The sequence below is a fragment of the Mesoplodon bidens genome (assembly GCF_964165515.1).
Source record: "Mesoplodon bidens genome assembly, chromosome: 2".
NCBI classification, from domain to species: Eukaryota; Metazoa; Chordata; class Mammalia; order Artiodactyla; family Ziphiidae; genus Mesoplodon; species Mesoplodon bidens.
This window is the reverse complement of record NC_138177.1, coordinates 68,056,669-68,069,455: the sequence shown is the minus strand read 5'-3', so window position 1 is coordinate 68,069,455 and position 12,787 is coordinate 68,056,669. Positions and strand designations below refer to the sequence as shown.

Sequence of the window (12,787 nt, the reverse complement as noted above, 5' to 3'; positions counted from 1 at the left end):
AGTGCATACTTCCTATTTCATCACACAGAATATTAAAAACGTATATTTTGAGCTCAAAATTTAATAAAATTAATTTAAAAAATTATTTCATCAAGGTTTTGTTTTGGTTTTGGTTTCTTACTGTGAGTGCATAACATAACGGTGAAAAATACAGTTTGGTGCCACTGCCTTAAATTGTGCTTTGGAGTTAGCAGTTTTATTCCCTGTTGCTTTATGCTATCAATGCAAGTGTCAACCTAGTGAAAAAGGCAAACCTCTTAGTATTATTACAAACAGAGTTTTGACTTTGCAGGCCCCTTAAAGGGTCATTAGACCCCCCAGGTATCTACAGACCAAAGTGAGAATTATTGAACTAGATCATTCTTAATGCCCAGCCTGACACTACTCTCAGAAATCCCAATATTTATGCATTTCTGAAGAGAAGAACCCATTTATTTTTCTATTCCTAAATCAGTTCTCTAAGTGTAATAAAATAATTTTGACCTCAACTTCAGGTCAATCATTTTAATGCTTTTAATTGGATGCTTTTTAAAAGTCTAAGTTGGTTATCTTACATGTTTCTTCATTCCTTTGTACATCTATGAGAAGAAGCAACAGCTTCTGCACAGCAATGGAAATAATCAACAGAGTGAAATGGGAGAAAATATTTGCAAACCCTGTATCTGATAAGGGGTTAACATCCAAAATATATAAGAAACTCAAACAACTTAATAGCAAAAAAACCCAATAACTGGATTAAAAAATGGACAAAGAATCTGAATAGACATTTCTCAAAAAATGACATACATATTGCCAATGGGTATATATTATAAAAAGGTGCTCTATGTCACTAATCATCAGGGAAATGCAAATTAAAACCACAATAGGATATCACCCCACACCTGTCAGAATGGCTGTTATCAAAAAGACAAAAGATAGGGCTTCCCTGGTGGCGCAGTGGTTGGGGGTCTGCCTGCCAGTGCAGGGGACGCGGGTTCGAGCCCTGGTCTGGGAGGATCCCGCATGCCGCGGAGCAATTAGGCCCGTGAGCCACGACTGCTGAGCCTGCGCGTCTGGAGCTTGTGCTCCGCGGCGGGAGAGGCCGCGGTAGTGAGAGGCCTGCGCACCACAATGAAGAGTGGCCCCCGCTTGCTACAACTGGAGAGGGCCCTTGCACAGAGGCGAAGACCCAACACAGCAAAAGTAAATAAATAAATTAATAAACTCCTACCCCCCCAAAAAAATTAGAATTATTTACAAAAAAAAAAAAGACAAAAGATAACAAGTGTTGGCAAGGCTGTGGAGAAAACAGAACACTTGTGCACTGTTGGTGGGAATGCAAATTGGTGCAGCCACTGTGGAAAACAGTATGGAGATTACTCAAAAAATTAAAAATAGAACTGCCTAATGAACAGTAATCCCACTTCTGGATATATATCTAAAGGAAGTGAAATTAGTATCTCAAAGAGACATCTGCATTCCCATGTTCATTGCAGCATTATTTACAATAGCCAAGATGTGAACACAACCTAAATGTCAACAAATGAATGGATAAAGAAAATGTGATATATGTATATATATACTATATTATATACACTATATATTGTATGTATTATATTTATATATGTTATACATACAACGGAATATTGTTCAGCCATTAAAAAAAAAGAAAATCCTGCCATTCACAACAATATGGATGAACTTGGAAGACGTTATGCCAAGTGAAATAAGCCAGACACGGAAAGACAAATATTGCATGATCTCATTTATGTGTGGGATCTGAAACAGCCAAATTTGTAGAAGCAAAGAGTAGAACGGTGGTTGTCACGGGCTGGGGGAGAGAGAGAGAGAGAGAAAGTTGAGTATGAGGAATTGGCTCATGAGATTATGGAGGCTGAGAAGTCCCATGATCTGCCGTCTGCAAACTGGAGACCTAGGAGAGGATAATTCAGTCTGAATCCAAAGGCCTGAGAACCAGGGGAGTCAATGATGTAAATCCCAGTTCAAGGGCTGGAGAAGATGAGGTGAGATGTCTCAGCTCAATCATCGAGGAAGGAAAAAAAAAAAAAAAGAGGCAAATTCCTCTAAACCCTGGCTTTTGTTCTAAAAGAGAAAATAATATCTAAAACACAATACCATTTATGTAAATTAATAATACAAACTATTTCTCAAGCGTAAGTATGTGCATGTATAAAGGATTGTAAACATTATGTAGTGGGTGCTCATGTGGGGGAGAGAATGGTAATGTGAATGAAGGTAAAAAATCATATTAAAACAAGAGAGGAGACTTGAAAAGACTAGTGATGACAGTCTGCCGTGAGCATGAGAGACAGAGCAGAGTTTAGAGTGAGACAGATTTCTATTCAAATTCCAGTTCTATCACCACAGTTTCCACACATGTAAAATGGAGATTATAATAATCCTTCCTTAAAGGGCCCTTGTGGGGATTAAATAAAGTAACATCTGTGAAGCACTTAGCGTGGTGCAGGCGACATGCTCACGGCTGCAGCCCTCACTGAAAGTAAGCTGGTGTCATCATCAATAGCAACAGCAGCAATATCCCACTACCATCACTGAAAACATTTTGTTCCTCAGAATTCTTATCAGATGACAGCGTATCTTGTCCAGAACTTATGTCATGATAGGCTTAAAACAATTGCTCAGGTAACAAATGATAACTGTTACATTTCTCTGCATAGTAAAGGCGTGAAGAGTTAGAAATTCTGCAGGGAAAAGTCCTGAATGGAGAAAAAGATCCAATTTGGGAAAAATTCAGAAGAAAGCCTAGAATAAAGAAGTGTGGGTGGGACATTCTTCAAGCCAAAATTTGAGCACTGTATGATATGAACCCTATGGGTGATTCTAGAGATTTTCAGGGAAGATCGGACACCTCACCAATTTTGAGTACAATCAAGTTTCTTATGGAGGGACATCTCTGGTGGTCCAGTAGTTAAGACTCCGTGCTCCCAATGCTGAGGGCCCAGGTTGATCCCTGGTCAGGGAACTAGATCCCACATGCTGCAACTAAAAAGATCCTGCGAACTGCAACTCAAAAAAAAAAAAAAAAAAAAAAAAAGATCCTGCGTGCTGCAACTAAGACCCAGCGCAGCCAAATAAATAAATAAATATTTTTTAAAAAAACCAACTCAGGGCCTCCCTGGTGGCGCAGTGGTTGAGAGTCCGCCTGCCGATGCAGGGGATACGGGTTCGTGCCCCGGTCTGGGAGGATCCCATATGCCGCGGAGCGGCTGGGCCCGTGAGCCATGGCCGCTGGGCCTGCGCATCCGGAGCCTGTGCTCCGCAACGGGAGAGGCCACAAGAGTGAGAGGCCCGCATACTGCAAAAAGAAAAAAAAAAAAAAAAAAAAAAAAAAAAACCAACTCAACTGCCTAAATACATGAATCACCTCCAATGACTTTAAAAAAAAAAGTTTCTTATGGAATCAGGTGAAGAGGCTGAGATCTGTGTTCTGAGTGATAAGAAGCCAAAACAGTGTCGGCTTGTGTAGACTAAGGGACAGCTGATGGGTGCATTACATTCTTATCATAGAGGTGGTGACCTGGTGCAGAGGTCAGACTTTGGGGGCAGGTTGTGAATGATATGGGAAGGCCCACACAGGCCCCGGATGAGGCATCAGGCAGGAGGTGGGGAAGCTGGGGGCACTGCCTAGCCTGGGCCCTCCCAAAGCAGGCGGTTTATAATCTCTGTTCCTGGTATCTAGTTCTCTCCCTCCCCCACTCCTGAGCACCTTATCAATTACCTCCCTACTGTTCAGACCCATATGACTCTATCTCTCTTTTATCAACACATGCTCTCAAAACAGGATCCGAAGTGACCAGCTTAATTTAAAGGACCAATCACATTTCCCTAAGGGGCACCTGCATTTCAACAAGGACTAGCACATTAAGAGAAACTATGAGGGAATTCTCCGAGTGAAGCTTTGGGCATCAGCAAGGAAGAGGGGAAGGGACTGTCTTTAAGAGAGTTGACAGGGTCTGATAGTCGATCTCCTTCCTGCCAGAGCTCCAAGGGAAGGAGATGCCCCAGTATTAAACAGCCACGGGTGAGGACAGAAGACGGTCCAAGGAGACATACTATCAGGTTGGAAAATTCATTAAGTATTTACAGGAGAATTCAGGTTCCCCATTGCTCAGGGTATGATCACATGGCTTGGAAAGCACAAGTAGTACAGTTGGGAAGACGGTTCTGAAAAGCTTCTAAGGAGCTGATGCAGTGACTTCTCTAACACAGGTAAGGACTATTAGAACTGGGGCATGGTTGGGGACAGATGAAAGGAAGGAAGGCACAAGTGAGTGGAGATGCTATAGGGTGAGAGCATTGCGATGGGTAGGAAAGAAGTGTTTTCTAATTTCTAAAGGTTTAAGGTTTCAGGAAGGGAGATGGGGGAAACATAACATTTCTATTCTTGACTGTGACACTGTAAGACAGTGACAGAGAAGGTGGTTGGTGAGTCATGCTTTCCTGTCTATTAACCCATGGGAGGATGTGAACGCTGGGTGCACACAATCCAGTGTCAACCTCACTAGGCCTCACACCAATGTCTGTCACCAGGAAGTGAGCAGAATAAACATCCTGGGTAGACCTCAAGGACATGAAGATGTCTTTCTCAATTGAGGCTTATGGAGCCTGCTGGAGGATGGGGAGGAGGTGGGATGGGAGTGGGATGTTTTGGGGAGCCTGAAGGTGGCAGGGTCACCTGCCAGAGTCTGGGATTCTGTGTGGCTTTCATGGGCTGAAAAGGGCACAGACTCTGCTCAGCAGGCCTTCTCTACAGGAGTTGGGGCTGGCCTGAGATGTGAGGTGGCTTCAGGGGCTGTGTGTGGGACAATGTTTGGTGCTTGGGACACCTGAGAGTTGACACTATCCAGCCTGTCTCCTGCTCTCTCCAGTCCACCGTCGTCAGGAATTAGAAATGGGCGGGAGAAGCAGCAGTGTCTCCAAGTACTCAGTGGTCAGCACTGGCCATCTTCTCTCTCTCTCTTCCCCCATCCCATGCCAGCGCATCCCCATTGGTCTGCAGCTGCTGCTGCCAGATCCATCATGTGGGAACTGACAGCCCTCCTGCTCCTGGGTGAGTCCTCAATGAGGCAACAGCGGCATAAGGACTTTGGGTGTGGGGAAGAGTGGGGGCCAGCGTATTTCTCTCTCTCTCTCTCTCTCTCTCTCTCTCTGTGTGTGTGTGTGTGTGTGTGTGTGTTGGGGGAATATTCAATCCTCGATTCGTTATCTATTTTTGGAGACGCAAAGAGGAAGGGGCTGAGAGCTGAGAGAAATAAAGGCAGAAGAAAAACAGGTCTTGAGACTTGTTGAATCCTTCCTATGGTCAAGAGAGTCCCTTTCTTTCCTCTCATCTCCAACATGCTCCTTCTTCTTGCTTCTTTCATTTCTTGTTTTGCAGTTCCAAGCAGTGGGCAAGCTGGTGAGTCTTACACATCCTTCATCCAAATTTTCTATAACTTCCACTCCAACCATCCTAAGTGACCTGGTTGGGTACTCCCCACTTCTTAGCTGTTCTGGCGTAGTGACTCTTCTCATGGCTCTTCAATCCCAGTGACTCAGTTTGCCTGTAGGCACTGGCACTTAGAAATGGTGCTGACCAGACTAGTTTGTAGCCCAATGTGGTCTCTCCTCTCACAGGGATGGGTCCTAGAAGCTAGCGTTTTCTGAGATTTCCCAACCTCAGACCTCATCTTTGGGCACCTCACCTTGATTCTCTTTTTCACATTACCCCCTCCCATACCCCACCCTCCCAGCTACTCTGGAGAAGCCCATATTGTCTCTACACCCACCCTGGACCACAATCTTCAAGGGGGAAAGGGTAACCTTGCGGTGTGATGGGTACCACCCTCTGCTCCTGGAGCTCCGACCCATCAGCACTCTCTGGTATTTGGGCCACCTACTCCTGCCCTCTCACAAGAAGAGCATCGAGGTGCAGACACCAGGGGTGTATCGATGCCAGACACGGGGAGCACCTGTCAGTGACCCCATCCACCTCTCTGTATCCAATGGTGAGTGTTTGAGCATGGGGGAGGGGCAGCACACATGTCCTCTGGTAGTGATGGCCCTCCTGTGGGGGAGGACACTGGGCCACTCCCATTGGGGCAGGAAGGAGGGGGTTATGTTGAGTCTCTGGGGGCAGGCAGGGACCTGCTTGGCACTATGTGAGAGATGCAGTAAGTCTTGTGTGGCCCCAAAGGTCCCCTTACCATCCTGCCACAATGGACACTAAATAATTATCTCTGTTCATTTAGTAGCTCAGAAGAGAAGAGGCTCCAAGGACCTGGTATATTGAATAGAGAACTTGAGGAGGGGGGTTGGGTAGGGAGAGAAAGGGCAAAGCAAAGCAGGAAAAGTGAGGGTCCCTGGGCAGGCTGCATGCAGCTGGGGGAATTACTCCTGCTTGACCAGTGTGATGCTTCTCTGTGCCTCCCACCACTAAAATACGGCCAATGATAGTATCTATTTCTTTGGTTGTTGTGAAGATTAAAAATGAATTATGATAGGTTTTCAAAGAAAAAAGATGAAGAAAGCACTTCAGCAGAATTTTATTATAGACATGTACACATGTGTACATAAGAGTCAATTAAGAAACTAATTCCCTGGGGGATAAAGGATTTCCAAACAGGATAAGAGAAATAACAGTCATTTGTTCATTAGGGCACAGGATTGGCTACTTTGTAGGGAATATTATGCCATTTTAGCCTGGTAGGCTATATTTTGTATTCAGAATTTAAAGATCATCACTCAGTGTTCTGATTAGCACTTACACTTCACATCCATACTCTGTGGTTTCTTGTTTGGAAATTGATAGCGAGTACAGATAACATATTGAATATGATAGACGGTAGTCACTGCTTGCAGAACTGTGAGTAACACAGAGATTGTGGCTATCACTTGCGGAATTCTTTCTCGATGTGAAACACCTAAAGTGGCATCTAGCAGACACTAGGGCTATGTAAGTGTTGGCTATGATGATGATGGTGATCAGGTAAATAAGGGTGCTGGGGGAGGTGCCTAAGTCTGGGGGTGGGGTCAGGTAAGTTTTCTCAAGGAGACAGGATCTAAGCCCAGATCTGCAGGATAAGTAGGCCTCAACTACAGCAGGTGAAGGGGTCTTCTTGGCAGGTACAAAGCCTCTGGGCTCAGAGCAGGGCCAGTTCTCCCAGCAGTCCAGTATGCACGGACTTAGCCTGCATTAGGAATGGAAGGTGGAGAGAGAAAAGGAGACACGGGGCAGGGGAGAATCCTGAGATGGTGCTGAAAAGGTACGCAGGGGCCAGGTCAGGAAGGCCCTGATACCATCCTAAGGAGTTTAAACTGGACTCTGATGGGCATGACTCTTTGAGGCTGGAACCAAGTCTCAGGCATCTTTGTCTTCTTAGTACTAATAAAAGGCTGGCCTTCCCCTTTCCTTCCCACTCACCTTCTGATGCTTCTTGTTCTGAGGCTCCTGGGGTGCCCAGTAAGGGGGGAGGGAGTTGGTGAGGAGAAAGGGGAAGGAGGGGGGGGAGCAGGGAGGCGGAGAAGTATGGGAGACCCCAAGGGATGGACTTTCTCTTGGAGTCTGTCTGTGCTAACTGTCGTAGACTGGCTGATCCTGCAAGTACCCTATGCTGCGGTGTTCGAGGGCGAGCCGCTGGTCATGCGCTGCCGCGGTTGGTACGACAAGGTCGTCTACAAACTTCACTACTACCACGATGGCCAACCCGTGCGCTACTTCCACTCCAGCGCCAACTACACGGTGCCCCAGGCGCGCGCCAGCGATAGCGGGAGCTACCAGTGCTCCGGCACCATGCGCATCCCGGTGGAGAGCGCGCCCATGTTCTCCGCCAAGGTGGCCGTGACCGTGCAAGGTGGGGGAGACTTGGGGCCGGGGAGGGAGGCAAACGAGCCCTGGGAAATTCTGGGACAGAAACCAGGCGGGGAAAGGAGGGGCGGAGGTTACAGTAGCTGGCACATGGCGGATTTCTCTGCGGGACCAAGTACACGTTTTCCTCTCCTCCTCCTCAGTGAAGTCGCCTTTGATCTGTAGCCTGCGTGGGGGCAGGTGTCCCTTCTCCCCGATACACATCCAGGTTCTTACTCCGGGTACAGACCCCCATATTGGGGGCGGCTCTCTCCGCAGCCGCAGCCAGAAAGACAGCAGCAGTAGGTGGGATCACTGTGGGACTGGGGCGAGGGGACTGCTCCTGAGCGTCTTGCGAAGCAGGCACAGCGACCCCCTTCTAGGCTGGAGAATCCGGGTTGGGTGTCAGTCGGGAGGTGACACGAAGCGTCATACCTGGTCCCGCCTCCTTTCAAGCTCTCCCCTCCCTCATGGACTCGTTCCCCACATTTCAAAAGACTGTCCTCCCTCCACGTGTACACAGCCTCCTCCCTGGTCAGCTACGGGCCCTTGTGGGAAACCGGGAGAGGGGTCGTGGGACCGTAGACCAGCCGGACCTGGTTCCCTGGGACCCTTGCGCCGGCCTAAAGTGCATCCTTAGCCACTGGGCCTCCTCTCCGCAGAGCTGTTCCAGGCGCCGGTGCTGAGGGTGATGGGCCGGGTGGAGGCTCGCGGCGCGGCCCTCGGCGGAGTGGTCTTGCGGTGCGAGACGCTCCTGCACCCTCAGAAGCGCGACACGCCGCTGCAGTTCGCCTTCTACAAGTACAGTCGCGCCGTGCGCCGCTTCGACTGGGGCGCCGAGTACACCGTCCCCGAGCCGGAAGTCGAGGAGCTGGAATCGCATTGGTGCGAGGCTGCTACCGCCAGCCGCAGCGTTCGGAAACGCAGCCCTTGGCTGCAGCTTCCGGGGCGGGGTGAGTGACTGCCCTTCCGGAAGCCCACCCGGGCGGGCAGTCCCGCGTCCGCCCATCTGGACCGCCTGTCTCGCCGGCCCCCGCTTCTCCCCGCGCCTTCCATGTCCATCCCCCATCTCCGCCCTCCTCCCCCTTCCTTCCCTCCTCTCCACCTCTGTTCCCACCCTCCTCACTCTCCTAACTCCCCTCCCCGGCCCGGCTCTTCTCCCCCACGCCCACCACCCCCATCCCTTGCCCCCTCCTTACCCCGCAGCCCTTGGGAGAAGGATTTCAGCCGTGCGGTTCTTTGTGCGTTGCGTTCACAGGCTCTCCCCTGGACGTGGCGTCCACCACCGTCCCGGTCCCACAGGCCGCGGCTTTGGCGCCCGGTAACAAGCCGCTTTCCTTCAGAAAGCCCCCGCTGTCCAGATCGGTCCCGTCGGTCACCTCTGTCCCAAACACCACCTCAGCCGGGCTGCTGTTCCCCGCGGGCGGAGCCCCCACTGCTGGGCCACCGGCCTGCGCTCCGCTGACCCCCTTGGAACAAACCACTGGAGCCCTAAAACCCGACGTGGACCTTCTGCTCCGAGAAATGCAGCTGCTTAAAGGCCTTCTCAGCCGGGTGGTCCTGGAATTAAAGGAGCCACAGGCCTTACCAGAGCACAGGGACACACTCGAGACCCCCGCTTCCCACTTTGCTGTGAGTCAGGGAACCCCTGAGACCACTGCTGTGGAGAGCTGAGGGAGGGGGTGGCTACTGCCCCCTCTCCAGGCGTATCCATCCCTGGTCTCTCCTGCTTCCCATCACGTGGAGACCCTACAAAGACATCACTGTTTGCATCCCTCTGTCTTACTGTGGCATATCAAGTGTGGTGGCTGCCATGTCAGTCTAACACAGCACATCCTTGTAACCACAAGGCCTTCCCTCTGATGGCTTCCTTCCCCTCACAGATTTCAGTAAGAAGGAGAAACCTGTTATTTACTACTTTGAGGTATATGTTTGGAAGTTGAATTTAGTCATCCTTAGCTTTTCATATAAATCCACCCAACATGTATTTCAGCACAGGCAATGTTTTGGTTCTTAAGGTTATTTGGTACTAAGCTCTTTGGAACATTTAAGGGTCAAGTTGTAATTATTCATCATGACTTTAATGTTAAATTTTAAAAGACTGTCATTTCTGTTTCTGATGAGTGTATACCTTCAAAGTCCTGGGCTAGTTTTAGAGAGGGAAAGGGACTCGTGTGGGCCTCCATTCCAGGTTATAAGGGTCAGCTCCGAGTCTGTTAGACTCACCCAGATGCACCTCCTGCACCAACATAGCTAGACAGGCTGATGGGCTCTGGTGGCAGCAGGCAGGCCATGCTCACTTTAGCCTAACTAAACAAGTGGTACTATTAGCATCGAGAAATCTCTGAAGAAAGTTTAAGACAAATTCTCAAAATTGCTGAATTCTAGTTTTTAGCAGGTTCTTACCTCCCTAAGAGCCATTCCAACACTAACATACAATTCAATTTTATAAGTCCCTCATCTGCCTACTAAAACTATTGGTTTTCTGCAAGTCTGGTGTGAATTATTCCCAGGAGGTTTATTTCTCATTGGGTCCTTACCCTTCATCAGTTAACCTTTACTGCTAAGGCTTAGAACTGATAACAACTCTACCCTCCCATCCTTCTACTTGATACATATTCAGTCATAATGCAATTTCCCATTTCTTTTTGAACAATTAACCAGAATAACATCAACATACTTCATCCTTTTCTTCTTGGTATTATCTTCACCATGTTATTACTGCAAAGTCACTGAAATTATAAAAAAGAGAAAGGCAGGTGGATACATACATAAATTACAGTGCAATGTGATAAGTGCTCTATGAAACACTGGGAATTCAGAGGAGGAAATTGAATCTTGAAGGAAGAGCAAGATTTCACCAAGTAGAGATGTGAAAAGATTGAGGGGCAGGGCATGCAGGCTGAGGGTGCAAAGGCAAAGAGACATAAAAGACCATGGTGTGTTTGTAGAGCTGCAAATAATTGAAAGTGGTTGGAGAATTATGTGTATTTATGCATGTGTGTGTGTGGGGGGGGGTGTTTTAGGGAGAAGGTGGCAGGAGATGAACATGGGGAAGTAGGAAGGGATCAGAACATGAAGGTCTTGTTAAGAGGTTCTTTAACCTGTTGGATATTTGGGATGGATATTTGGAAGCATTCCTTATTCAGGGCATCAATAAGCCTTACTGGAGGAGAAGCTAATTTAAAATTACAAAAGAGCAATCAGATAAACTGATCTCAGTGGACACTTGCTTAACCCTGAGGAGGTATGTCCAGGCCCTATAATCCAGTACTGGGGTTCTGGTTTACAAGGGTCTTTGTGGTCCTGATTTCCACCTTTCTAATGTAGGCTTAGCTCACTTCTCAGACCTCTCCCCCTGCAAGCCTTCCCTGGCTAACCCCCCTCTACTCCCGTGGCCCCTGAAGTTTCTGCCATCCCTGATCTAGGCAGGAAATGACTAGCATTAGCATCAAGAGTCTAGGTAATCAAAGAATCGAGTCATTAAAAAAAAATCATTTGATACGTATAACTGATTCACTTTGCTGCACGGCAGAAATTAACACAACATTGTAAAGGAACTATACTCCAATAAAAATTAATTTAAAAACTCAGTTGATCATTTTTTAAGAGAGCAAAAGAGTGAAATAGCCACTCAAAAGAGAGTTTTATCTCTTCAGTATCTGCTCATTCACACCTTGTTAGCAGCCACAATATCTTTCTTCCTGTCCTGCCACATACCTCCATTTAGGGCTAGGGATATGGGGAGTGAGGAAGAATAAGAACTTATGGGTTAAATGATGTGTGTGTGGCGGGGGAAAGGGTGAGTTTTATGCCCTCCAGTCTGCACTGTCTTTAAGCCCCCCAGCTCTCGTTGATCTTCCCCTACAATACCTGTTCATGATCTCCTGGGAAGACCTGCACTAAGGAGATATCAAGAGATATCAGACAGGCAGCTTACTGGCCATGCTCCTCTGGGGGAAAAAAAAAGTCCTCATCCAGCTTCTGTTTCAGGTTCCAACATGCATTTAGGGAAACATTGGGCTAGCCCAGGCTGCCTAAGGAGAATCTCAGGCTCATTCCCAAGCAGCAAGGGTAGCAACAAAATGCTGGAGAAGCCTGGGGAGGAAGCTGCTTCTCTCTGGTTCGCTGATCACTTCTGTGTCTCAGACTCAGACCTCGACCCTAAACCTGTGGGAGTCCATACCAGATACCAGGCAAGGAACCCAAATGTCCTCCACCAGAGAGCAGAAAGGGTTCTGGCAAGTTTCATTTGGATCTCAGCTTTACTCTCTCATTCTGTCCTCCCTGAGTCTAAGTTTCTTATCTGGACTTAACTCTATGGAAAGAAGGAACTCAACTCTTTGGGTTCTACACTTATGACTTTGTCCATAAAAGAGTGAATCAAATCCTCTAGGTTAAAGTCCAAACTCCCTATCATGACATATAGAGCAGTCACACTGACCACTTGCTCTTTCCCCAGCACACCAGCCTCTTTCATGCCTTTACATATACTTTGGCCTCAACCTCTATTGGTGGGGAGTGGGCTGCACACGCCTTCTGAGCTCAAGATCTCTCATTTGTCAAAAGAGGGAAATAAGAGTACCCTTACAGAGAGAGACAGACAAATAAACAGACTTTTTCATTACTAGAGGTTTTAAGACATGGGATGCTAAGGTGCTTAAAAGCACAGAGGAGGAGCATTAAGTTCACTGTGGAGGTTCACAAATCACTTACCAGAGAGAGAGATGACATTTGCCAGTCCCTACTGATGAGCCCCTAGATTATTTTTAAACTTTTGCTGTTTTAAATTATGCTGCAATTAATATTCTTACACCTATATCTTTATGCACATATTTGAACATATCTGTGGGATAAACTCCTAGACTTAAGTAGAACTGCTGAATCAAAGAATGTGAGTCTTTTTTCATTTTAATAGATATTTTCAAATTATGCATGAGA

General features: G+C 47.4%; 1 protein-coding gene across 3 annotated transcripts; it reads left to right on the top strand.

The window, feature by feature from the left end:
• Positions 1-5,040: 5,040 nt before the first annotated feature.
• FCRLB (Fc receptor like B) lies at positions 5,041-11,406 on the top strand (the record flags this gene model as incomplete). 3 transcript variants are annotated; one of them, XM_081224929.1, is made up of 6 exons in its annotated part: positions 5,041-5,071; positions 5,399-5,419; positions 5,754-6,008; positions 7,587-7,853; positions 8,509-8,799; positions 9,105-11,406. In XM_081224929.1, 6 exons carry the CDS (start codon positions 5,041-5,043, stop codon positions 9,518-9,520), a joined length of 1,281 nt encoding a protein of 426 aa, XP_081081055.1. In that variant the 3' UTR covers positions 9,521-11,406. The 3 variants fall into 3 exon arrangements, with proteins under 3 accessions (XP_081081055.1, XP_081081056.1, XP_081081057.1); XM_081224930.1 differs by having other exon boundaries at positions 8,654-8,799; positions 9,105-9,394; XM_081224931.1 differs by lacking the exon at positions 5,399-5,419 and having other exon boundaries at positions 8,654-8,799; positions 9,105-9,394.
• Positions 11,407-12,787: the final 1,381 nt, after the last annotated feature.